This window comes from Astatotilapia calliptera, chromosome 5 (genome assembly GCF_900246225.1).
Source record: "Astatotilapia calliptera chromosome 5, fAstCal1.2, whole genome shotgun sequence".
NCBI lineage: Eukaryota > Metazoa > Chordata > Actinopteri > Cichliformes > Cichlidae > Astatotilapia > Astatotilapia calliptera.
Genome location: NC_039306.1, coordinates 26,862,284 through 26,888,735, shown reverse-complemented (window position 1 = coordinate 26,888,735; position 26,452 = coordinate 26,862,284). Strand labels below are relative to the sequence as shown.

At 40.3% G+C, this 26,452-nt stretch overlaps 2 protein-coding genes across 2 annotated transcripts; both read left to right on the top strand.

Moving 5' to 3' along the window:
* Positions 1 to 1,829: 1,829 nt before the first annotated feature.
* Positions 1,830 to 9,074, top strand: ubap1 (ubiquitin associated protein 1). Its single transcript, XM_026168549.1, has 7 exons — positions 1,830 to 2,038; positions 3,788 to 3,834; positions 3,951 to 4,075; positions 4,264 to 5,106; positions 5,662 to 5,820; positions 6,344 to 6,445; positions 6,577 to 9,074. Exons 2-7 carry the CDS (start codon positions 3,795 to 3,797, stop codon positions 6,715 to 6,717), a joined length of 1,410 nt encoding a protein of 469 aa, XP_026024334.1. The 5' UTR covers positions 1,830 to 2,038; positions 3,788 to 3,794; the 3' UTR covers positions 6,718 to 9,074.
* An 838-nt stretch (positions 9,075 to 9,912) lies between these two features.
* On the top strand, positions 9,913 to 23,137 carry dcaf12 (DDB1 and CUL4 associated factor 12). The gene is made up of 9 exons (XM_026168548.1): positions 9,913 to 10,329; positions 11,981 to 12,271; positions 12,526 to 12,804; positions 15,274 to 15,334; positions 16,876 to 17,069; positions 17,617 to 17,682; positions 17,852 to 18,014; positions 20,924 to 21,102; positions 21,221 to 23,137. Exons 1-9 carry the CDS (start codon positions 10,270 to 10,272, stop codon positions 21,377 to 21,379), a joined length of 1,452 nt encoding a protein of 483 aa, XP_026024333.1. The 5' UTR covers positions 9,913 to 10,269; the 3' UTR covers positions 21,380 to 23,137.
* The last annotated feature ends 3,315 nt before the right edge of the window (positions 23,138 to 26,452 follow it).

Below are 26,452 nucleotides of genomic sequence, written 5' to 3'. Positions count from 1 at the left end.
GGGCCATATGACTCTTACTTTGATCTCAAGTGAGAAGGAGCAGTGAAATCCCCCTTTCAATCAGTGCAAACAGGTTTAATTGTACATTTAATATCTGGAATATATCAATATAAGAAAAGAAGTGCAGTTTGAACAGTATATCTCAATTTTGTACATGATAAAAATAGTGCTGCTGTAGCAAACAAAACCAGTCAGCACGACACTTTGGACTTAAATTGTAAGACATAAATGTGTAAAATTACAGAATAAGTTCTGGTAGCTCATTGTTCAGACTGTGTTTTAATTCTTTTTTCTTTTTTATCATGGACCCACTGCAAATACTACTACTACTACTACTACTACTAATAATAATAATAATAATAATAATAATAGTAATAATAATAACAAAAGTAAAATTATATTATTTAAAAAAAAAGGATATTTCTATATTAGATGATATTGGAAAAAACATCTAATATCTTTTAAAAGCTTATCTATTACTTGATTTTCATTGGCATAGTAGGAATGACCATGGTGGAGGTCTTCATCGGTAGGAAAAATAATAAAACGCTGGGTGGGTGCTATGATGTTACTGATAGTGAACTTTATTTTATTCATAAGGTTAGTTAGTAGAGTTACCAACCGTCCTGTAATAAACAGAATGTCCCGTATTGAGAGAAAATATTAGGCGTTTCTTATTGAGCTGAAAAGGAACGCAGTTTGTCCTGTACTTCAGCTAGAATGGAAAAAGACACAAAGCTGGAGTTATTCTGTCATTACGCTGCACAGCTGCCTCTTCTTCGCTCATTCTCTCCCCTCCCTCTCCTGTTGCTACTTCAATCATGAAACTGATCAATGATCAGCTGATCGGCTTTTCTGTCACAAGTCCCGTCTCTCTTGTTTGTTTATCTCCCACTTTGTGCCAATAAGAAGAAACCAGCGGATGTCGCGCTAAACAACAGCAGCACGTTTAAGCTTGATCAGCTGTTGTTAGAATTTATTTAATATTAATTTCTAGTGTCAGCTGATGCTTGGTGGTGCCACAGCTGTAAAGCTGCTGGTCCTGATATTGGTTTGGATATGTGGTGAGAGGGAAACATGAAGATGAAACCAGGAGATGTCCTTACTGAATCTTCATTGCTGAACAGGTGATGGAGAAACAGCTTTACCTTTTAGGTGACATGAATGAGTTGAAGGGAAGTTATGAACTGTTTCTGAGAGACAAATAACACCAGGATCCTTTTCTACATAGCTTACAGCTGGTAACTGTGCAGGAGCGGGTCTAGCAAAGTTTTGCCAGGGGGCCAGGTAGGGCAGTAACAGGGAAAGGGGGCACAAAGAAATACTTTTCTTTCTTATTCTCATTTAAAATGTCTAGCTTTTAATAGAAAGAAAATGTACTTTATTGATCCCTGTGGAGAAATTCCTCTCTGCATTTAACCCATTCAGTGAAGCAGTGGGCAGCCATTGGGCGCCCAGGGAGCAGTGTGTAGGGATGGTACCTTGCTCAGGGGTACCTCAGGGTAGCTGTTCAGGGGAATCGAACCCCCGACCTTCCGATCATGGGGCCACCTCTACATACACAAGACAGTGTACATCACTGTCACGACAGCTTTTGTTTCATTCAAAGGCTTTATGGCTTTTCCTATAATACCTGGTGGGCCGGTCTCTAGCCGATTTTTTTGTCCCAGTCCAGCCCTGACTTAAATTGATATTTAATCTTTCCATAGCCATACGTCAAATAAGCATTGCGATAATATAGCAACCACTCAACATTGTTATTCTATAACCTGGCTGTGACTGTTTATTAAAATACTCATTTTGTGTAGTTTAAATCAACAGATTTTGTGTTCGCGTGCCTGCCGTTGTGCCGTGCATCCGAGTGACGTCAGACAGGAACCAGTGGAGGGGAGGTTGACAAATCAAGATGGCGACCTACGCTGAAGCAGGAAAGAGGTTTCAGTATAAATAAAACCGAATCGGAGATTAGCTTAAATTGGAGTGGCAGCGATATAAAGCGTCGTTTGGATTTTGAAAGAACAAGACGGAGCAGATACTGGTGAGAGCGGCATGTTCTTTTCTATGAGCTCGGTTTAATGTCAGGGGCGGTGGCAGCACAGGCAGCAGCCTGTCCTGTCCGGCCACATAACAAACAGGCCACTGGCGAAGCTAAGCTTATTAGCATGAATAGTGGTTTACATATTCGCCTAACGTCCGACGGTTATATGGTTCGAGTCGAGGTGGAGACATGCATCCCTTTTGGGATGCGTCAGAAAGGGCATCTAGTGTCTGCCAAATCAAAATATGCGGATCTTTCGTCGTGGCGACCCCGTGTAAATAAGGGAGCCGCCGAAAAAAGGTTTAATGACATTCCACCAAGATAGTTAGCCACTATCTAGTGGTGACTGTCAGCGAGTTAAATAATTTGGCTTTTAGAGTCCTAAAATGTCGAGTAAACTACTGCTATATCCGACGCTGGCTTGTTTAACTATCACCGTCACTGTGAAACTGTTAGTGCGCTGAGCTGGAAGTACCCTAAGAGTGTAGACTGGCTTAGCTTGAAGCTAAGGCTATCATAACTTTAGTGCCACTAGCTTACGAATATATCGTACTTGGGGGAATATTTTATGACACATACGTGTAAGATGGGACTATTGCAATAGTCTGGTTTAACTCATCGCTGTCTGAAAATGTGTTTTCGACTATTATCGCGGTGCTTTCGTTCTCGTTTTAGCTTCGCAGTTAAGTTACTCAAACTTATTTACCTTCATGAGTCAGCCACCGCTGTCTGCGATATTATAAATGACTATAATCGTGTGATTTATAATATCTAATATGTTTTAACTCTAATCGTGGTTTGAAGCAGAAACATTATACCAGAGCCAGAAGGAAATCGTTATAAGATCATTTGTGAAAGTAGATAGAGGACCAATTGACTCGGTGTTTTGTTATATAACGTTATCACCAACTACTACACCCTACCAATTATTGTGGCGCTACTAAGCTAACGTCTTCGTACTTAAGACATCTGATAAAATAGATGCACCCCAATCACGAGATGTCTTGTGATCATGATTGATTTGTCTCAGTTGTTTGGAAGTGACACGGAACTAAAACATGTAAACATCTGTAGACTTGGGTGTTCATTTTCATTTATTCAGGAAGTGCCAGGTAAATTATCCTAGTGTGTCAGTAAACCAGGTGATACAGTGTTTGTGTCCACTTTAGCCTGAGGAAATCTGAAATGCTCTTTCTTTTAAAAACACAGAGCACTTCAAAGTTAATTAAATCGGCTTCAAAATATTTTCTGCTGGAAGCTGGTCTGCACACCAGCTCACAGATCAAAGTTCTCTGTTTCGCAGATTTGAAAACAGTAACGTCTGTGTCCATAATGTCAGGCTTTGTTGCACAGCATTACCAAATAACAGGATTATATAACTTGAAGATACTGGGCAACATAATGCACAAAGGCAAATAAAGCTATTTCCAATCTAAAAGGAATTGCACTACAGTATGAAGGCATGTTATTTCTCTTGTGCTTTAATTAGACATGTCAAATTGGCATTTCTCAAAACAACATACTTTAGTGCAAATATCCCATATTAGACAAAATATTACATATGTTGGCAAACTGGTGGAAGAAAGGCTGTGGAAGTCTACTTTGTGCTGGTTTCATAGTGGCACAACATTTTAAAATATGGTAGCCTATAGCTTATAACCCTTTGCTCTCTTTTATCACTAAATTTAAAAAAAAAAATTCACGGTACTCTCACTGACCAGTAACCAGCATGCTTATTTCTGTTTTCAGACTCTAAATGGCTGCAAGGAAGTCTGGCTCAGATGCATACAACAATGGCAAGGACTTATTTTTAGTACTTTGTTGTCTTACTGTTAGCTCTGTTGGTGCCTTTATCTGCAGTGTGCTTTCTGTAAAGTATACTTACTTTCTCCTTGTTTTTTAATGTGCACAGGACCCATCAGCTATCTTGATGATGTTCCCTTCAAGATAAATGATAAATTCCGTTGTCCAGCCAAAGTGGGTCTGCCTGTTGGTTTCTCTTTGCCAGACTTCGGCTCTGCATTGGCGGACACAAAGGTGGGTTTTTTCCCACAGATGTTAGCTGTGGCATAAATGCAGCTCTGCACATCATTTTTGGTAGTTGAAGATGAGATGCGAGGAAATCATTTGTGTTACTGTTATTCTCAATTTAATACAGTAAATATTTTCTCTTTTACTTTGTGTCCTGTTCACCCCTTAACACCTATCATTCTTCTTTTCCACAGTATGACTTTTCTCTCGAGAAACGTAGTGTGCGCTGGGGGGCAGAACTGGCTGAGGCCAGAGCGGCAGAAGCCAGAGCAGAAGAGGCTGCAGCCAAGCAGGAGGCAGAGAGCAGGAAGCGTTTGGCCAAGGCCCAGGAGGTTGATGGTGGTGGAGGGAAGAAACTCCAGTCTGCTGCAGAGGACCAGGACCTTCCACCACCAGCGCTGAACCCTGTTCTTGCAGGGCTGAGCCATAATGCCATCCTCACTCCGCTGCCTGCTCGAAGCTTTGACCACCGGAACACCCAACCCAGCACTCCTCAGCTACACAGCCTCAATTTAGCTGATTTTGAGCGGGAAGAAGATCCCTTTGACAAGCTGGAACTCAAAACTTTAGACGATAAGGAGGAACTGAGAAACATCCTCCAGAGTCAGCCTCAACCTCAAGCTCAACCTCAGCCACAGCATCCTCCTTCTGTTTCCCCACCAGAGATTTCTCAGCTAGGGCCAACATCACGTGGAAACAGCCCATCCCCACCCAGCATCAACACCAGCCTCTCATCCAAACCAGGCTTTGCCCACAAACCCAACGGGTTGGTTGCCTTGCTAGACATGGACAGAGTTGGGCATCCTGGAAGAGCAGCATTTGACACAGACGATCGCCCTTGTAACATTCGCTCTCTGACTTTCCCCAAGCTCTCTGATTCTGGTGACCCAGAACCACTGAGATACACTCCTCTCCCCACCACCGTTCCTGCTCCCCGACAGAACCTGCCCAATGGCAGCCCACCAACCATGCCCAAGGCCCAGGTTATTGTTGCTCCTGAGCTAGCCAGCCACACCAAGAGTGGTACACCAAAGCCTGTGAGTATAATTCAGTGTATACATTGAACACTTCAGCTGCAACTTCCACTATAATAATGAAACTTGGTTAACCAGGCAAGAGCGTACACAAGTGTTGTGAGCACGCTGCAGAGCTCTACTCTGCAACAGTGAAACTATGCAAGTCTCCTATTTATTTTTATGCAAGGTGAAGTCTATTTTTTCGTTTTTAAAAAAATAAAATAAAATAATAATATGGCTCTATGGGAAATTCTTTTCGCTTTAGGTGTATTAAATAGTCTACCATGCACTTTAGATGTTAACTTATCATGTTACAAAATTTCAATGCTTCTGTGCCATATTAAAAAAAACCTGCAGAATTAAAAATTTAAAAAATGCCCAAACTTTGCTTTGTCTTTGGTCCCAAAACCATACACTGCGTGCGGGCTGACTGTGCAAGTAGAAAACATAGATTCCCCTTCATGAAGACTCGACATGTTTGATACATAAAAATATTAAAAGCGCATATCAAGGGATGGTTAAAAACAGTTCTTTGAGCTGTATTGATATTCATGCTTTTGCCCCCACCGCCATTAGGCCATTCTAGGGTCAGGATCTGCTGGTCTACCGTGTGGTGGAGCCCTCCTCAGCATGACTCCCAGCGAGCGTCAGTGTGTGGAGACGCTTGTGGGCATGGGCTACTCTTATGAAGGCGTCCTGCGGGCCATGCAAAGACAAGGGCAGAATGTGGAGCAGGTGTGACTCCCTCCTACTCCAACGTGCACAAATTTGGATTCATAACCTATTTGCTGCCTGGTGCTTAGCACTTCGTTTTGTCTATATGTTTTTGTCAGTGTGCACATGTATTAAAATAAATGTTTTGCACTCCACTCACTCTTTTTGTGAAAAGTTAAGGCAATAGATCAGGTTGTGTAGAGCTAGTATGAAATACTTAAAACCAATGATACAATGTTTGTCCATGGTTAGATGATTATGAAAATTATGAGTAAATGTGGTATAACTGGTATAAGTGATCTACATTGACCTGGTGAAGTTTGAGTAATGAGGTAGAATTGTGACTCAGTAATGTGAGATGATAGGCTCACAGAGCAGGAATTACAGAGTAAGAACTTTAATATGATGTTATTTCGGTTCACTGTAAAAACTTACAAAACCTATTAGTACCACATTGCTATTAAAGTTGTCTTTTATGTGCGTATTTGAATTAGTTTTTGTTTTACTTCACACATAATAAACATTTACTTATTGTCTGTCCAAGGTACTGGACTATCTATTTGTCCACGGTCGTCTGTGTGAACGTGGCTTTGATGAAAGTGCAGTGGAGGAATGTTTAGAGATGTACCAGTGCTCAGAAGAAAAGGTTTGTACGACCAAATATACATCTCAAAAAGATGAGGAAAAACTGTCAGTGGACCTGAGAGGCTAAAAAGGTTTAAGAATACAATAAGAACAACAACAATGTAATTTCAACATATTTTTCACTCTTCCTAGGCATTGCAGTTTCTTGAGCTGATGTCAAGATTTGGTGAAATGGGATTTGAGCGGGATACCATCAAAGAGGTGCTGCTAGTCCACAACAACGATCAGGACAAGGCTTTGGAGGACCTGATGGCTCGTGCCACGGCTAGCTGAACCTAGCCAGTTGGCTAACCAAAGCTCTACCCAGGGCATGCCTCCCACTACCACCCAACAGCCCCTTTCCTTCCACCCGCCCTATCATACCATGCCCTGTCCTTGCCTTGGCTGTGGAAGGGACTGCTGGGAGACTGTTGTATTTCTCTGTGCTAAACCGCATTGTGTGTCAGCACTTCTTAATGACTGTGCCTAGAGTGGAGGAGGTTAAACTGTAACCATGCTTCTTGAGGGTGTTCCAGGATTTGGTACTGCTAGGATATTCGTGAATAGGAGGAATAACTGAGCTGTGGCAGTTGATGCCATTCTGATTTGCTTCCACTTGGAAGTGTTTATCTGACTGCAGGCAAAAAACAAAACTAAACGCAAAGCCGAATAAGGAGGAGCTGGTTACAAACTCTGGGTGCATCCACGAATGACCAGTTTGAACTTTAGAATCTCTAAAAAAAAAAAAAACCTGCCATCTTCCACTGCTCACAGCAGACCTAGTAGACAGTGGAGGGGATAGGTGGGCTTGTGGACGCTTTCTTCAAACAGAACAGTTTTACATTAACAAATAAAAACAAAAGAGGGGGAAAAAGCACAGACAGAGAACTGACTCGCAAGGAGTGACCTCTGTGCTGGTGTGCCCGCACCTGTTTCTGTTCTACTTTATGCTTTCACTCATTCTTGTTGGTTTTTACAGTTCATTTTGGGCACTTTTCATGTTGGTTTCAAATTCAGTTTCTTTGCTTTCTGTTTTAGGAATTGCATTAATAGATCATTTGTCATAAGTATGAACACAAGAGTACTACTGCCCCATTGTGCTCTTTGACCTGCACTGGAAAGCCTGCTTGAAGGAGTAGGAGAGGTGTAAGAAATTGAGAAATATCCCATGATGTATTGGCACTGATGTGTCACATACCGCACGGGCACACACCTTTCATAATTATCAACTTATTTAAAATAGAACACTGACACTTTGATTTAAAAATAAAGAGGTTGATATAATAATGTAAGATATGTTAACTTGCAAAAGTGATGGTTTTAACTTTCACTGGAAAACAGTGAGGGGGGGGGGGGGGTTTAAAGAAAGACAGAGAAATGTGAGGGTTGCTTTTGCAGCCACGTCACAGTGCAATAGAGTCATTTCATATTGTTTGACTTTTGACTTGGCACTTTGAGCCTCAAGTGATTTTGGGAGAGGAGAAATGGTCTGCTGGCCTTGCTGGAAATTTTACCGGAAAAGCTTTGATTTTAGAGATTTCTGTCATTCACACACTGTTTTTTTTGTTTGTTTGTTTGCTTTTTGGATTTCATACCACAAACGCAAACAATACTTTTTCTTGGTTCACTGTTTTTCCCTACGAGTAAGATATGTGTTCATTCAGATTTTAGTTTGGTCGACATCTCCATAGTCTTAAACGGAACATTTAAATGAAAAAGTCGAAAACATTTTCCATGATGTCAATTGGGTTGAAATTGTTTAAAAGAATTCCTCTTTTATCTTTTATACACGTGGTAATGGACCTGCTGAGTTCGGTATTAAAAAAGTGTGTCTGGTTTGATGGGGATTGTGAAAGGCATGGTAACAATTAAGGGCTTAATGTAAGCAAAGGGTGACTCAGAGAACTGAAACTTTACTCGGACTAGCTCAAATGAGAGGAGACCACTTCTAACCATCAGTCTGTTTGGTTTGTTTTTTTGGTTTATTTTGCCAATAGGGAAATTATTTTACTAAGATATTAGTGACAAATGTCTGAAAAATACACGGTACCATTCAAACAAAGATGAACACGTTTGCAGTAAATTCCCAAAGTGTTGGGGTGGTTAAAACTTTGCATTATTGGTTTCAGCAAGGCGTTGCGTCATCATCCAGCCTTTTGAAACTGAAATGTCAACAAGTAAGTTTCAGTTTTTTATTTTTAACTTTTAATTGCCTTCCTTTCTATTTACCAAGCTAAAGAAGACATACAAACACACAAGTGGTATTATAGTGTCCGTACTTGACTTTCGTGTAGCTTTGTTAATTATAGGTAAAGCTGGTGTCCACTTGCCTCTTCTCTGACAGCCCCACACCCTGGAGAGATTATAGAAAAAAATCTAATCTGAACTTCCAATTGACCTTTGCTTTCATTCTAACATCGGAGTTGTGCAAGGATGAAGCGCAACTGGTTTCTCATTTAGGCGATCATATTTAAGCATTTATATATTTAAATCTCCATCGATGATCAGTCTCCATCTAATGAACATTGAAATATTTTAATATTATAATAAATGGTGGGTAAGTGTCTTTCCCAAAGTCCTACAATGTGATTCAGAAAATGTTCAGTTTCCTCATTATCATTTGGAAATGATTAAATGTGCACATCCTTTGAGTGGTGAGATGGCTTTTTTTCTTTCTTTCTTTTTCTTTTTCTCAGGTTAGGAAACATGTCTATATTTATTTTCTCTCTGTTTAGAGGAAGAGACAGAGTAAATACAGAGAATTGGTATTGTCACTAGCAACTGGAAACATCCAACTCTGACGCCTAGTCAGCAGAGTATACAACAGCAGAGAGGCCAAACGTATCCTGCCTGCATTTATCAAGGTATAAAAACGGACAAGACTAGAGTTCAATGAGTTAAAGTGCTTATCAGCTTTGTGATTCCATACTTGGGTGCTCATGCCAACAATAAGTCAACTTCGGAAAAATCCAGTAAGCCGCCTGTAATGGTGAATTGTCTGCTTCTATACAGTGCCTTTTAACATTGTACAGCTCCTTTTGGGGCTCTACAAAGGGCTTTACATTCACACACACACACATATAGGGTGTTTGTCCACCAACAGGAGCAACTCGGGGGTTGATTTCTTTCCCAGGGATGCATTGGCATTTGAAGGGTAGATGGCCAACTCCAACTGGAGAACAAGCCACCCTACACCACTGTCTCTGTCATAAGAATGTGTAAAATGTTTAGAAATACCATCTGTGAGCAAACAGAATATGTTTCAACAAACTATTAATAGCTATTTCAACCAAATTAAACAGTTATAGATATCAGCTCTATATTATAGAACATATATTGAATATAAATTTAAATCAATGTTAAAATACCCATATTAAAAACAACAACGAAAATACAGTAGTAATCTAGTGTGTCAAACGACAGCTCTGACGTCACACGATCGGGTCAATGGTACCACGCAGTTTAACGTGAACGAGCACGTTTGACGTTCTCGTACGACCTTGTTTTTGTTGATGTTTAATTTCAGTGCGGCTGCGCGCTGCCTTCGCCGTTGCCGCTGACGCGACCTGACAAGGAAAAAGAGCAAGCTACTAGCTCGGCAGTGAATAGTTTACACGGACTGAGTGTAGAGATTTTTGAGAGGCGAGTAAGTACGCTATCTGAGGACGTTCGGGGATAATTTTAGTTTGCGATTTAACGAACCTCACCCGTATGTGATCGCCTTTCCTCTTCGCTGGACGCTGCCTTTGAGGGCCAAGGAACAAAATAGACATCGCCATTATATGATCCAGTGTCCAGCGTCACTTTTACCCTCCATGTGGGTGAGGGAACTGTGTGTGTCAGATTATGGCGAAGAAAACAGTTAGCAGGAAAAGGAAGGCAGGAGAGCCCAAGGACCAACAACAGGTAGGCGGAAACCGGTGCGGGTCCATATTAGCTAGCTAAACTGTTATGTTGGGATGCTAATTAGCAGTGAGTTAGCCAGATTTAGCTGATATAAGATGTTATGACAGATTTTTACTTGCATTATAACATTTAACAGCTTCGCTATATGGGAAAAGCATGCAACAAACAGTAACAATTCTGTATTGTTTAAAATAACATAATATATTTCGATTTGAAAGTACCCGTTTATATTAACATATCGTTAGCCAACGGCAGTCCGTTGTCAATCTGACAGCTAATGTTAGCCACGTTATTTGTGCTATTATTCTCTTTATCAGATTTGGCTGGATACTGCTGGCAGTCCTTTTCTCTAATATTGCCGTCTCTCGTCACCTTCCGATCAAAAATAAAAGCAGATTTGATCTTATAAATAGCTCAGTAGTGTTATCAGGCATAGATAGCTATACAGCTAACGCTAGCTGAAACGTTAACTGTTAAGCTGACTAGCCATTTCCCGTATGTACGGACTAACCGTAGATTGGTTGCGTCCACGACCCGAATTGGACGTTTGTCGACAAATGAAATACCGTATCGAGTAGGCATGCCAAAATAGCCAGTACTGAGTCCAGCACATCAGAAAAAAACGTGTTTGACCTGAACCAGAACGTGTGAGACTGGTCACAGTAATCACGACCTGCTTCTAGTGCACCTATCAGGCCCATGGAGCCACCGTCATCGGTAGATTTGAGTCAGATTGTCAGAATAGTTTTCCAGCATTGAACAAAACCGGCAAAATGTTCAAACAGTACAAGAAAGAACGACAAAAACAACATGGCACAATGGCTTCCTTTGACATACAAAGTCATAAATACTGAGTGTTTTTCTTCCATTGTTCAAGACCTGTGATCCGGCTTATAATTGGTTTGCTTAGTGTGAGAGAATTATTAATCAACATTTGTAATTGTATTGGATGGAAAATGAGATGATTTATTTTTTTTAAGTAGTCTGATTTGCCACTAGTGTGTACTTAATAGCAGTGAGAATGATGTCCTGGGGACCCATATTCAGGATCTGAAATGCCCCAAAGCAATCGCACACAGTATGAGTCTGATTCTGTTTCTGTTTATTTAACATTTTAAGCGCTGAGGTTGTAAACTGTAAAATGTGGATAGTGCTTTAATCATATGGCCAGAGTTTAGTATTCATTGGCCAAGAAAGCCACTAATTGTTGCAAAAGTTAAATGAATGTATTAATGGACAAACATCACACAAACATGACATGATCAAAACCCTTTTAGAAAAGTGTTTATCATCAGTGATATTACAGTTTGTCATTAGACCCCACAAAAACCCTTTGACTTTGCAACCGTTTTAGACAGTCAGCTCAACTACTCGATGTTCAAATGTAAATGCTCTGATAATTCTCTCAAGTCTCTGTGTACAAGCTGTGTCCACAGTCATGTGGGAGATAGATGGGTATGGCTCAGCATGAATAAGCTGAGACATTGAAATAGGCACGAAGAAGTCTGAAATTCACATACATTCAAATCTCATTTGTTTTGTGTTGGTAATAGTAATCCCTTTGTTTTTATGATTCAATCTCCAAAATTGCACATTCAACATAATAACTAAGACATTTTGTTTTTAATTTTATTTCCCTCTCTTTTCACAGCTGGGTTGGTGTCAGGCGCCACACAAGCGAAGCCGTGTTTCTTGTTCTTCACGTCATGCCCAGCAGTGGTGGTGCAGTCGACGCTCTGTGGTATGTGCTCTGCGGGGGCGGGAGTTCAGACCTCAACAACAGCATGAGTTGAGGCTCCAGAGGAGCCTGCGTGGCTTTGCAGCCGGCAGGCTCCCCGGCATTCTTAAGGAGAGGGAGTTTTCTCTCGGGCGGCTCAACAAAGTGTTTGCCTCACAGTGGCTCAATCATCGGCAGGTGGTGTGTGGGACAAAATGCAACACGGTAAGATGCCCTTTTTATTTGTGATCTATATTAGCTAGTTAGGCTTTTCCATATGTTATAATAATGTTTGCCAGAAATCCCACTTAATCAGTAGGTTTACATGACCTCATTTAATTTCATTATAAAGAGATAAAGATCGATCTTAAATCAGCTCTAAATCAAGTAAACATTCTTGAGTGAGCTTAGTCAGAATTTTTTCAATTGTCCTCACACATTTTTGGCCAACTAGCTGTATTTTCTTCATGTACTTTCAGCTTTTTGTAGTTGATGTACTGACAGGACAGATCACACGCATTCCCATGCTGAAAGACAGGGAGTGTCGTGATGGAGGCTCTGGGGAGGTGGGTCCAGTGGTGCCTGGTCGCAATTATCACTTAACAGAAATCTCCCATACCCGGTTGGACCAGCAAGGCTGTGGGATCCACGCTATTGAACTCAACCCCTCGAGGACACTGCTTGCCACAGGAGGAGACAATCCTAACAGCCTGGCCATCTATCAACTCCCTACACTAGACCCTGTTTGTGTTGGCGATGTAAGTAGTTTGAACTGTTTGGTTGTTTCCTGACATTTGGTTATTGATAATAGTGATTAATCCACTTTTCCTGCTTTAGAAATGATATCAAACTTTCCATATACCAGACAACATTCATTAAACAGTTCTAGCGATTTTAGGCATTCAAAATTGCTGAGATGCTTTAATTCCACTTATTCAGTAGTATAATGAGTAGTCATTGTAATGACAGTAATGCTGTTTTCCTTTTCCATGTCTGCTCCACTCTGCATGGTACCCTCTCCACACAAATGGAGTGAAGTCACTGTAAAATAAAAGGTTAATTGGAAACACATAATTGCATTAAGCTTCCCTTTTAAATCCAACGTTTTGTAATACCACTCTGCTCATTTGTACTCGTTTCCAAGATTGCAGAGGTGCGATCACGTAGTGTCTTTTGAGATGTCAATAAATCAAGTAGGTCTGGGATTGTGTTGACAGATGGTTTTCTGTGTTGATTGGCAGGCATGTCATAGCAGTCATTAAGCTACAGATGTAGATTCTAAAGAAATGGTGAGGAAAATGGTTAGAACTTTAATGGACATTTTTGTTTTTGGCCATTAAAACTATATAGAGTTAAGTGTTACAATGTCTGAATGAATGAATATAGTCTAATGAAGTGACAAGTCTGTCTGATCATCATATCTTTTTAAAACATGAAGCCAACATAACATGTTACAACTTATGTAAGACCAAAACAATTTACTGATTAAATACTTCATATACAGGCAGTTGTATGTAGAGGAATGTATAGTGAGCTATTTAACAAAATGAAAAATATATCTTGTCACTACACTGATCATTGTCTCTTCGTTGTTATTTGCAGCACAATTATCATGTCTGCTGCACAATTGCTGTTGTCAGTTTGTCATGTTTCCTTTGGCACAGTGACTGATGGTATGCAGTGCCAGGATACTGACAACTAGTAATGTGCTACTTTTTGGGTCCCGTTTTTGCTTTCAGAACTGCTTTATTTCTTTGAGGCACGAGTTCAACTATGTGCTAGAAATATTCCTTACAGATCCTTGCTGTGCATATTGACATGATGTGAATCTGCTGATCCACCACATCCCGAAGGTGCTCTATTGGATTGAGATCTGATGACTGTGGCTCCACAGTCACCAGATCTCAATCCGTTTTAGTACAGTGAACTCATTGTTATGTTTAAGAAACCAGTGTGAGATGATTTGAGCTTTGGGGCATGGCACATTATTCTGCTGGAAGCAGCCATCAGCTGATGGGCACACTGTGGTCATAAAAGGTCAGCAACAATACTCTTATAGGATGTTGCATTTAAACAATGCTTAATTGGTACTAAGGGGCCCAAAGAGTGGCAAAAAAATATTCAACACCACAATAATACGATCACCAGCACCCGAAAGCATTCATACAAGGCTGGATGGTTCATGCTTGTTCTTTACTAGAAAATTCTCATTTTTTGAGACAAGGCAATGTTTTATTTGTTTGTTTCTTCTTCTTCAATTTTCTTTTGTCTAATCAGGTTGAAGCAGTGTGGCGATTTTTCTTTTGTTATTGTTTTTAGATCATTCTCAGTCAACCCCAGAGCTGGTTTTGTGGGAAAATCCCAGTAGATCAACAGTTTCTGAACTACTTGGGCGATCGTGGCTCAAGAGTTGGGAGTTCGCCTTGTAATCGGAAGGTTGCCGGTTCGAGCCCCGGCTTGGACAGTCTCGGTCGTGTCCTTGGGCAAGACACTTCACCTGTTGCCTACTGGTGGTGGTCAGAGGGCCTGGTGGCGCCAGTGTCCGGCAGCCTCGCCTCTGTCAGTGCGCCCCAGGGTGGCTGTGGCTACAATGTAGCTTACCATCACCAGTGTGTGAATGGGTGGATGACTGGATATGTAAAGCGCTTTGGGGTCCTTAGGAACTAGTAAAGCGCTATATAAATACAGGCCATTTACGTTTTTTTTTCTTTTTTTTTTTTACTCAGCCTAGGCAGCCAACAACCATGCCGTGTTCAAAGTCACTGAAATCGCCTTTCATTTCATACTCTGTTTGATCGTTAGCAGATCGTCTTGACCATGTCTGCATGACTTGATTAGAGGTTGATTAGATATTTGTCTTAACAAGCAGTTAAACAGGTGTAGTGGTGGCCAAGTGAGCGTAGTATACTCACATTACTTTTAGAAGGCACTGTAAAAATGTTGAACTCACTAAATTGTTCACTATACACTGATTAGTAAGTAATTTTAAGTGTGTATTTGAATGCTAACAGCCTGTGCCTGAATATTGTGACATGCTAACTGTGAGCTTTTCACTTCTGACCTTGCAGGTTCCCTAAGGTTCTCTTTCCTTCAGGCACAGAAGAATGAAATGCTGAAATAATGTTTTGCTAATACTGTAGCAGTGTTTATTTGGAAATCCAGCCTCAAACGTACAAGCTTGTATATCTTTGACATTGTAGCTGTTTGTTTTTGTTTTGTTTTTTCAGGATGGTCACAATGACTGGATATTCTCAATAGCATGGATCAGTGACAACATGGCAGTTTCTGGTGAGTTAGCACGATTGACATTGGAGGGAACATGGGTATTAATCAGTTTACTCTGTAGGGGCATACTAGGCTTGTGTGTGTGTGTGTGTGTGTGTGTGTGTGTGTGTGTGTGTGTGTGTGTGTGTGTGTGTGTGTGTGTGTGTGTAGGTCAGTAGTATAGGCAATAATAGACCCTGTGCATGAGAAAATGCTAACTTCCTGTTTTAAGACCGGATGTAGGGTTGTACATTTCCAGTAGCTTTATTTTGCAGTCAATTGCTACTGCGAAGGTGGACTCAAAAGTCATGTCTAAAATACAAAAATGGAAAGATTACGTTAAGTTACAAAGAGCAGTGGGTGGGAACGCTCACCATTGCTATGTCATTAAAAAATCAAATGATCAATTTTGATGTTTGAAGAGCGTAGATCGATTGTTTGTTTACATCACTCAACACAAGCAGAACTGCATTACTGCATGCAGAAGACACATCGTCCACACTCAGAAGCACAGTATAGTGACAGTTCTTATGATTTAAACAGGAAATGTCCAGCATTCAAAGTACAGGCGAACAATAGTCAAAGCCAGATGTTTCCCCGTTATGTCGATATCAGTACACACCTACACAGCATGTCAACAAACCGTGAAAAAAAGCCAGAGGATATAAAAAATACATGATTGATTGCAGGTAAGGGTCTGTATATATTAGTATTTACGAAGAGTATGTTGTGACTTATCTTCACAATTACAGTGGTCCCTCGCTATAACGCGGTTCACCTTTTGCAGCCTCGCTGTTTCGCGGATTCTTTTAGTGCAATTTTGCACTGTATTTTATTATTTTATTTTTTTTACCATACCGCGCACTGGATTATAAAGTGCATTAAGCTTAAATTAAGCAATGACGCTTAAAGTTAAATTCATTTGTTCTAAAATCTGTCATTATTATTTATAGAAAAACAAATAAACTGTTTGTTTATTTCTCAAAAAAATGTTTGGGACTGAAAACAGGTTTTGATCTTTGGTTTCATTCTATAATGGACTTTTTTTTTTTTTTTTTTTTTTATGAAGGTTTGAACTTTGAGAGTTTAAGCAAGAGAGAAAAGTGTGAAACTGTTCATGCCTGTCTGAGAAAAGTGTATAAAGTGTGTGTAGTGATGGGTTTTACAGCCTTAAAACATCTAAAATAATTGTAAAAAATAAAGCTGGCTATTTCACCTATCGCTGGTTATTTTTGAAATGTAACACCCGCAATAAACGAGGGAACTCTATATACAAGTACTGAGAAATTTCAATCCCTTCTCTCTTTTGCTCTGAGGCGCAAGGGTAAAATATCGATGAGCATCATCTACAGATATATTCGGTAAATGCCCAAGACATCTTGAGAAATGTAAATCGCCGCTTGATTCATCCATTTGGTTGACTTTTCTTGGAAAATCTGACCGTAAACAAGACGCGAATATCACACCGGAAACGAAGCGCCCTACAGGAGTTTCCCCACCGGAAGTAGCATATGGTAAGGTGCACATAGTCTATAGGCATGAGCTCTGTTTGTCTTAATCTGTAGGGTCCAGAGATGGCTCCATGGGACTGTGGGAGGTTACAGAAGAAGTAATGAGCCAGGCTGAGAGGAGTCAAAATGAGGAGACAGTGCCCTCCTATGCCCACATCTCCCACCGTGCCCTCAAGGACATCCCCAAGGAGTACACCAACCCATACAACTGTAAAGTCCGTGCTCTGGCCTTCAATAACAACCATAAAGTAAGACTCACCTACACGACTGTTGTGTGCAACAAAGTCTCCTTTTGCTGAATTTGCTCTTTAGGACGACAAAAGATTGGATGCACCAAACTTTTATATATTGTTTATAATGGCTATAATTTTAGCTAACCTAACAATTATCTTTCCTTAAAAGTTAAAAATATTTTTAATGAAACGCCTTTGCTCTAAATTTTTACATGTAGTATAGATTTATCTTGTTCTCTCAGCCTCACATCACCAAACAATTTCTTTTCTTTGTGGACTTTAAGGTTATTTAGGTTAATAAATAAACTTGAATCTGAGGTTTGTCAAATTGCATCTCAAAACAGTATCTAATGGCATCTAAAACGGTGAACAAATTTACCCATCGCTAAGTCAGGGTAGTCATTTATGAAACGAAGACCGACAGCTCTTAGAATTCTGAAGCCTTAGGTCTAGAAAAACTGACACACTCCTGTGTGTCAGTTTTTCTAGACCTAAGCCAATTATGACCTGCCTTTTCCTTTTGCATTTCCTCTTTTTCTTTTTTTTTTCTTTTTTTTTCCAGGAACTGGGTGCTGTTTCCTTGGATGGCTATTTCCACCTCTGGAAAGCTGAGCATAACTTGTGCAAGGTACAGTACATAGATTGACAAATTATAGTTTTATGTATTGGTAATTCTTTTTCCAATAAAGTGCTAGTTATTTTTAATATGCGATCAAAATGATAAATAGTTCTCTCATAATGCTAGGATTTTGTAATTCAGTTTCTTCAGTGTTAACAGTCTGTGTTGGTTTCTCTAGATACTGTCCACCAAGCTGCCTCATTGCAAAGAAAATGTGTGCCTGGCATATGGACAGGACTGGTCAGTGTATGCTGTAGGCTCTCAAGCCCATGTTTCTTTTCTGGATCCACGGCAACCTACACACAGCATCAAGTCAGTTAGTTCAAGAGAGAGAGGAAGTGGTAAGTCACCTGTTGGCTTTTGAAGTGAGCCAGTAATACAATCAAAGATTAGTTGAGCTATCTAAAACGCTGACTGAAGTTATTTATATGTTGCATGTTGTAGAACTAAGTGTGCTTTCAGTCAGGTTAGAAAATGTCATTCTGGCACTGAGAGTGGTAAAGTTGTGATTTAACATATTTTCCATATTGGCGGCAATAAATTTACAGTGGCGTGAGCTTGATTTAGCATTTTATCAGCCTGTTTACTCAAAGTACTTGACAAACTATTTTTCACACATACATATTTCTACAACACTTCATTCTGTGCACTTATGCTACAGTAACACTTGGGGGGAAAAAGAGGTTGGAGACCATGTGGAACAAACTCATCTGCAACGGCATAAAGTCTGCTGTCTTGAAAGTGACTGTGGTGCATCAGGATGGAAATAAAATGGAACTAAGTGGAAGTGTGTGATGATCAGGTTGTGTTTCAATAGGCAGAAATCGTCCATCAGCATCTGTTGCTGTCTGCATACACAGAAATTCACTCTACAGTGGCTTGCAAAAGTATTCGGCCCCCTTGAACTTTCCCACATTTTGTCACATTACAGCCACAAACATGAATCAATGTTATTGAAATTCCAGGTGAAAGACCAACACAAAGTGGTGCACACGTGAGAAGTGGAACGAAAATCATACATGATTCCGAACATTTTTTACAAATAAATAACTGCAAAGTGGGGTGTGCGTAATTATTCAGCCCCCTTTGGTCTAAGTGCAGTCAGTTGCCCATAGACATTGCCTGATGAGTGCTAATGACTAAACAGAGTGCACCTGTGTGTAATCTAATGTCAGTACAAACACAGCTGCTCTGTGACGGCCTCAGAGGTTGTCTAAGAGAATATTGGGAGCAACGACAGCATGAAGTCCAAAGAACACACCAGACAGGTCAGGGATAAAGTTATTGAGAAATTTAAAGCAGGCTTAGGCTACAAAAATATTTCCCAAGCCTTGAACATCCCACGGAGCACTGTTCAAGCGATCATTCAGAAATGGAAGGAGTATGGCACAACTGTAAACCTACCAAGAAAAGGCCGTCCACCTAAACTCACAGGCCGAACAAGGAGAGCTCTGATCAGAAATGCAGCCAAGAGACCCATGGTGACTCTGGACGAGCTGCAGAGATCTACAGCTCAGGTGGGGGAATCTGTCCATAGGACAACTATTAGTCGTGCACTGCACAAAGTTGGCCTTTATGGAAGAGTGGCAAGAAGAAAGCCATTGTTAACAGGAAACCATAAGAAGTCCCGTTTGCAGTTTGCCACAAGCCATGTGGGGGACACAGCAAACATGTGGAAGAAGGTGCTCTGGTCAGATGAGACCAAAATGGAACTTTTTGGCCAAAATGCAAAACGCTATGTGTGGCGGAAAACTAACACTGCACATCAGTCTGAACACACCATCCCCACTGTCATATATGGTGGTGGCAGCATCATGCTCTGGGGGTGCTTCTCTTCAGCAGGGACAGGGAAGCTGGTCAGAGTTGATGGGAAGATGGATGGAGCCAAATACAGGGCAGTCTTGGAAGATTGAGACTGGGGCGGAGGTTCACCTTCCAGCAGGACAACGACCCTAAACATAAAGCCAGGGCAACAAGGGAGTAGTTTAAAACAAAACACATCCATGTGTTAGAATGGCCCAGTCAAAGTCCAGATCTAAATCCAATCGAGAATCTGTGGCAAGATCTGAAAACTGCTGTTCACAAACGCTGTCCATCTAATCTGACTGAGCTGGAGCTGTTTTGCACAGAAGAATGGGCAAAGATTTCAGTCTGTAGATGTGCAAAGCTGGTAGAGACAGACCCTAAAAGACTGGCAGCTGTAATTGCAGCAAAAGGTGGTTCTACAAAGTATTGACTCAGGGGGCTGAATAATTACGCACACCCCACTTTGCAGTTATTTATTTGTAAAAAATGTTTGGAATCATGTCTGATTTTCGTTCCACTTCTCACGTGTGCACCACTTTGTGTTGGTCTTTCACGTGGACTTCCAATAAAATTGATTCATGTTTGTGGCTGTAATGTGACAAAATGTGGGAAAGTTCAAGGGGGCCGAATACTTTTGCAAGCCACTGTATCTGCTTGCACTCAGAGGGCAGCCAGAACTTCAGATTTGAAACTGAAATTGATAATTTCCTCCACAAGTAATGACATTTACTGTAATAATGCGCTTTAATCACAACATGACAGTGCTCAGCAGCCTTGCCTTTATATATAAAGGTATCCCGAATACCACCAGTTAGAAACCAGTTGAGGTGAATCCCCTTTTACAAAGAGACATGTCACAGATGAGTTGCGTTCAGTGATGCAGACTGACTCAGATTGATTGTAGTATGCTGGCAACCTGTCTGGGTTTATAAAATAGACGCAAGGTATTTGCAAACCTTGCAATTGAAAGAGGTGGCCAAAAGGGCAGAGGATGTTCCACACTCAGACTTGTTGGTCAATGCAACTAACACTAGTCTTTGACAGCGAGGGGGAAAAAAACTTTTTACTTTGCATTTTTACTTGCAGCCAATGTAGTTAACCTACCATGCACATCTTTGGACTGTGTGTGTGAGATTGACCTGGTACCACTACCACTGGGGTGTGTTACTGGTTTCTCCTTTAAGTTAGTTTTCAACTGATGGCACAATATAAGTCACCTTCATACTTGCTTAGTATGAAGTTTAAATGATGATTGCCTTCCAATGTGTCAAACATATCCATAACAATTGTATTTTTCACCGTGATATAAAAGTTGTAACATACTCTGTCTGGTTAGAAATGAAAGCAGAGTTCCAGAGGATTCCGACAGTTGGAAAGCTCAAACGGTGGGAGGGTAGATGTTGACTGTGTAGCTTTACATTGGCATGTCTTTCTGTCTGTGCAGGCATCCGTTCAGTGAGTTTCTATGAGCACATCGTGACTGTGGGTACTGGCCAAGGTTCTCTTCTTTTCTATGACATCCGGGCTCAGAGATTCCTGGAGAACCCTTTTAATCCAAACGGAGGGTATCGGAAGTGCCCTGGAGATGGCATCCTCAAGCTCACTACGGGAAAAGGCTGGCTGGTATGCAGTTTTGTTTTTTTGTTTTTTCCAAATCAAGCAGTGAACTGTGGTCAGTCAAACTGTAGTTGGTGTACATGTGCAATGTCTTTGCCCACTTACCCTCTAATATTCCTTTCAGAATCACGATGAGACGTGGAGGAGTTACTTCTCAGACATTCATTCCTTCCCCAATGCAGTGTACACCCACTGCTATGACGACTCTGGCACCAAGCTGTTTGTAGCAGGTGGACCGCTCTGTTCTGGCCTGCACGGCAACTACGCAGGATTGTGGAGCTAGCCTCTTCTTCTCCCCCATCACTTTGTCACTACATCTTCGTCCAGACCTTTTACTCATCCAGTCCCTCCATCCCTCTTCAACTTCCAACCTTCTCTGTTTTCGGTGTACCTTTTGTCACCCTGTTTTGCTCACACTTGGACTCAGGAGCATGATATTTTCTTCATTTTATCACGGCTTTCAGTATTATTGTTGTGTATATTTGTCCACCATTCCACCGTTCTTTCTCCTTAAACAATTCCTTTGCACTTCAGCTACTTTTTTTTTTTTGTTTGTTATTTGTTATTCTTTTGGTTTTTTTTAATATAAATATATATATATATAAAAATGTACAGACTATTACTAATTTTCAATTGCTGCAAGGTCTGCCACTGAGGACGTCAGAAGAGTTCTGGAAAACATTAAGAATAAAGTTCTCATTGTCTAAAGGATTTACATTCAACCTGCAGGGATTAGGCTGTGGTTTTTTGCTGGTTTGCTTTTGTACATACAGATGGCATTTTACCACTTTCTCTGTGAAAAATGACCATGTCTTTAAACAGACAGCAATAAGGTTGAGAGAGGGTGAAGGGTTGGAGAGACTATTAATATAAATGGACTGAACCTAGAGAACTGTTTGATGTTGGAAAAGCCCACAACAATCACAAAGAACTTCTCCAGTCAGAAGTATAAAAGAAGGATCCAATCAAAGTGGGATTGTGTGTTCATCTTATCCTCACTGAGATGATGTAAAGGAGATATGTTCAAGCTTGCTGAATGCAGTGTTGTTCTGTTAGGAGGGGGGGGAAGGGCATATTAAATTTTTTTGGACTGTGTGATTAGACCAGCACATCCCTGCTGATATTCTGATTTGCTTTGTATTTATTTTTCCTTGTTTTTTTTTTTAATCCCCCCCCCCCCCCCCCCACCTCCAATGTTTCCACTCCCTTTGATCAAAATTGTACAAATCCTAACATGTAATCACTCTTGTGTTACTAGAGAGTTTACTCTAAGATTATAGGTTTTGGTAGCGAGTTAAATATCATCCAGTATGATGATTAATAGACAGAGGAGCCTTTAATGAGTGAACTCAAACCTCGTGATTCTCGGGCTCCTCAAGGAACTGAGAAGAAGCTGTGTAGTAGCTCAGTTTGGTCTTCTCAGCCGTCCAGCTATGAGGATGCAAGGAAAGCTAATGAGAATTTGAGCTATACCCTGGAGTTAAATGCTGCAGGCACATACACTTGTTGTCAGTTGTAAAACTTTTATTTCCTCTTTTTTTTTTTTTTTTTGTACTGAGGAGCGGGTGAATCTGCTCTTCTTCTTCTTTTGTTTGGTAGAGGCAGGGTAGGCTTGAGTTTAGTTTTTGCCTTCAAGTCTTTCTGTGAAAGACTGCCACAGGCAATCATAGGTTTCCTGTTCATGGAACTTTTCTCCAGTTTTCATGATAATGATTGACAAAAAAAAAAAAATCCTAATTACGACCAATTGAACAAATAACCAACACTTTTGAAGTGTATTTTATATATAAACGTGTATATGTATGTGTAAAATACATAAGGACAATTGCATACATTTTTATGTACGTGTCTGAGAAAGTGTGGATTGATGTGTCTACTTGGTGATGCCCCCCCCCCTTTTTTTTTATTTTAAATATATACACACACCTCATGAATGTTTTTACAAATGGCTGAATTTGAGGATATTGTAACATAAACATTTCGGGAAAACAAGCTATTAAATCTTTAAAATGAATAAATAATAAAAAAAAAATAGGATGTATATTGATGTAATGTGCTTTTGTGTTTTGGGGGGGTTGTACTTGACATAAGTACCTAGAGGATTTCCTCTTGACGTAAAGGGTGCAGAAAGGTCACTTACTGCAGCAAAAAAAGTTAAAGATAAAAACGATCAGAACTCATGAGATTTAGTGACAATATTTAGTAACTTGTTTGTGCCAGCACAAAATGCAAAAAGGATAACTTGTGATAGAAACTGAAATTTAAAACCTGAATTCTCAATGAACTCCTCGTGAGTTTTGGGGAGAAGAACCAACAGGACCAAGCAGTTATAGAGGATATGCAAGTAATGATTAATGAAGCACTGCACCTACAGACATAGGAACAACAGGAAGAAATGCAAAGAGATGCAAATATCCAAGATTTTAAGAAGAAAAATACAGATTTGCAAGTATTTTACAAAGAAGGACAAAAACAAAACAACAACATTGAAATCAAGAAACAGAAAGAACACCTGAAGGATCCAAGGACTGCATAACAAAGTACAAGAGAGAAACACTGAAATGCAGGAGGAGAAGCGAGGATGGGCATAAACACTTAAAGATGCTCAGTGTACACATGGAGAGGAGGAAGCAGGAGTTATAAGCCATCTGTAAAAAAGTACATCAGAGATATGAAGACATGCACAAAGCAACGAAAGTAAGAGCAATATTAAAAAAAGAAGAAAGAGCGTTAAGATAAAAAATGTTGAAGCACAGACAAAAGATCCACAAGAACTGTGCTTGAAAATGATAAGCAGCACTTTGCTGCTTCTTCAGCTCAGTCTGGACAAGAGTAGCCTCCTCTCCCTCCACCCTCTGTCTCCATTTACCCTTTCTCTTCTTCTCCTTCCTCCCATCCTCCTCCATCCTTTATTAACCCTTTCCCCTCTCTTCTTCATCCTGTCTCCCTTTGTTTTCTTTGAAAAAAGTTTTCCCTTCCCACTCTTGCCTATTGCTTATTCATAGGGGATTGTTGTTTTTCCCCTCTACTTTTTATTCCTTTCTTCACCCTCTTTTGCCCTTCTACCCTTCCATTACACTTTTATGTTGTTCTTTTAATTTCCTCTATAACCCCCAACATGTTTCTACGTCCTTGTGAACAAAGGGTGGGGAGATCACTAAACACAGTTAATCATATTTCTACATATCTCTGCCTCTCTGCATAATGTGTTAAGTGTATAAGAAAGTTCAGTCATATGATGTATTTGCTTAAAGCTATGTCAACCAGTCATGCTGATCATGTTGATAGCAATAAGCAAGAAAAGCCGAACAAGTTAAACTGAGCTTTACTGAACGTGACTCCCTGTGTTAAGATGATACAGATAGATAAGGGTGCTAGTGGTTTCATTCAAGAATAAATCACCTTTATTAGAAAATAAAAATTCAAGAAAAGACTCACTTTAATCATTTACCTTGATTTTATTATGAAATACATGCATTAGTGTTTACTCATCCTATTTCTGTGGCATGATAAATGGCAAATGAAGAAAGTACAAGAACAGGAAAGTGTATGCAGAAGAGCCTCTGTGATTGAAATAATGTCACACCTAGAAAACGATGGGGGACTGCATCAAAGAACCACACCAGGTGGCACTCTTGTCAGCTGTTAGAGACTTGTTTGCTTGTGATAGTGTTAAAGGACATTATCTAGGTTGCAGTTGGTGGTTAAGTAAAAACATGTAGTAAAGCAGGCAGAGATGATGAAGGATGATGCAAATGGATGTTTTCCATTCCAGACTGGATTGTTGTGCAGATTTCACTATAATATTCAAAAGAAGCCTCAAGTATGGCTGGCTTGTTCTTATTCCTGTAACTTGACTCTTAACCCTGGAAGTATTGGCAAAGCTTTATAGAATCCTCATACATGAGCGCTGGCTTTTCAGTTTTTCCAGCATTCAACAGTTTTCATTTTCACAGTTTTATACTCCAGCAGACTCCAGCCAAGCCAAAACAGTTATTTTTCACCACTGAAGAAGCAGCAGCAAACGCTCTATGGTCCTGGTAGGTATGGCAATGGTTTGCCATTGTTATCATGATTGTGCATCTATGGTTAATTCCATCAAGACAGTAAAGCTAAATTAAAAACAAAGTTAAAAGGAGCCACTAATGGTTGTTCATTTGTTGGCTATGATTGTGAAATAAAGGCTCCTATATATATTTGACATTTATTCCAGTTATTCACTGTACATTAAGTTTTACTTCAAGTTTTAGCATCTTTCTTACCTTTACTCCAGAGTCACTTAGCCAAGTCAGGCATTGTAGCTTTAAGGAAAACCGTCACTAGAACCCTGCAAAGGACTGGACTACGAGGTTGCAGACCAAGAAAAACTCCACTTCTGCAGGTGAGACACCTTCAAACCAGACTCAAGTATGCAAGGTCAATCTAGAGAAAGATTATGCATAGTATAAAGTGTGTCCTTTGGCCAAAGAAATGCTGCTGATGTTTAGAGAAAGAAGGGCAAGCAACCCAAAGAACACCGTCCCCACAGTGAAACACAATGGTGGGAGTATTATGGTGTGGAGATGCTTTAGTCAGTCTGGAACTAGGAATCTCGTCAAGAAAGAAGGAATATGTGTGATGAACTGAAGACCAAGGTCCATGCCAGAAGACTGTCAAATCAGGAGGAACTTGAGAGAGTCACCAATGAAGAATGGACATGTTCATATGGGGGGGATTATTTACCCTCAGATCCTGAGCCCCCTGTTACTGTGCGTAAATACACAATGCTCTTGTTTTTCTACAGGCTGTGTGAGGCTGATGGAACTTATGAAGTCAATTTTGCATATTTTAAGAGTGATGCATTAATCCAACACACTAACACAGTCAAACTTTGCCATATTTGCTATATTTTGACGGATTCATGGTATTTATGGGTGTGACAGAGAGAAGTAAAAAAAAAAAAGCAGACAACAACAACAAAGTACATGTAAATTGCTCTTTGTGCGCACTCCTGAGACATGCATACACGTTTGAATTCTGAATTAAAGTAGGCGAGAACTAAAGTAAACAGGCTAAAGTAACCTACGGGTATTATTAATGAAGGGCAGAAAGGGAGACAGCTGTAAACACTCAGCGTTTGGATTAGGTGAAGTGTTACAGGACAGAGCAAAGGTTTAGCACTGTGTTCACAGCTATCAACCTGTCACAATTACGCACTCTGATAACATTTCCCCCTCTCATTAAAAAGAAATGAACTCTCAAGCTTTGACGAATATCACAAACAAAGTAACATCTGCTTCTTTCAGCGTTAAATTGAGTGTTAGGCAGTGTGCAGCAAACCAGTAAATAAGGGTTGTGTGAGTCATTTAAATATTTT

Bases quoted from the DNA above. Each gene is read 5' to 3' on its own strand.
- ubap1 (XM_026168549.1), top strand. From the start codon at position 3,795: ATGGCTGCAAGGAAGTCTGGCTCAGATGCATACAACAATG. The intron at 4,076-4,263 runs GTGGGTTTTTTC...TCTTTTCCACAG, and splicing joins CTGCATTGGCGGACACAAAG to TATGACTTTTCTCTCGAGAA. The intron at 5,821-6,343 runs GTGTGACTCCCT...TGTCTGTCCAAG, and splicing joins AAGGGCAGAATGTGGAGCAG to GTACTGGACTATCTATTTGT.
- dcaf12 (XM_026168548.1), top strand. From the start codon at position 10,270: ATGGCGAAGAAAACAGTTAGCAGGAAAAGGAAGGCAGGAGAGCCCAAG. The intron at 10,330-11,980 runs GTAGGCGGAAAC...CTCTTTTCACAG, and splicing joins AGCCCAAGGACCAACAACAG to CTGGGTTGGTGTCAGGCGCC. The intron at 12,272-12,525 runs GTAAGATGCCCT...ATGTACTTTCAG, and splicing joins GTGGGACAAAATGCAACACG to CTTTTTGTAGTTGATGTACT.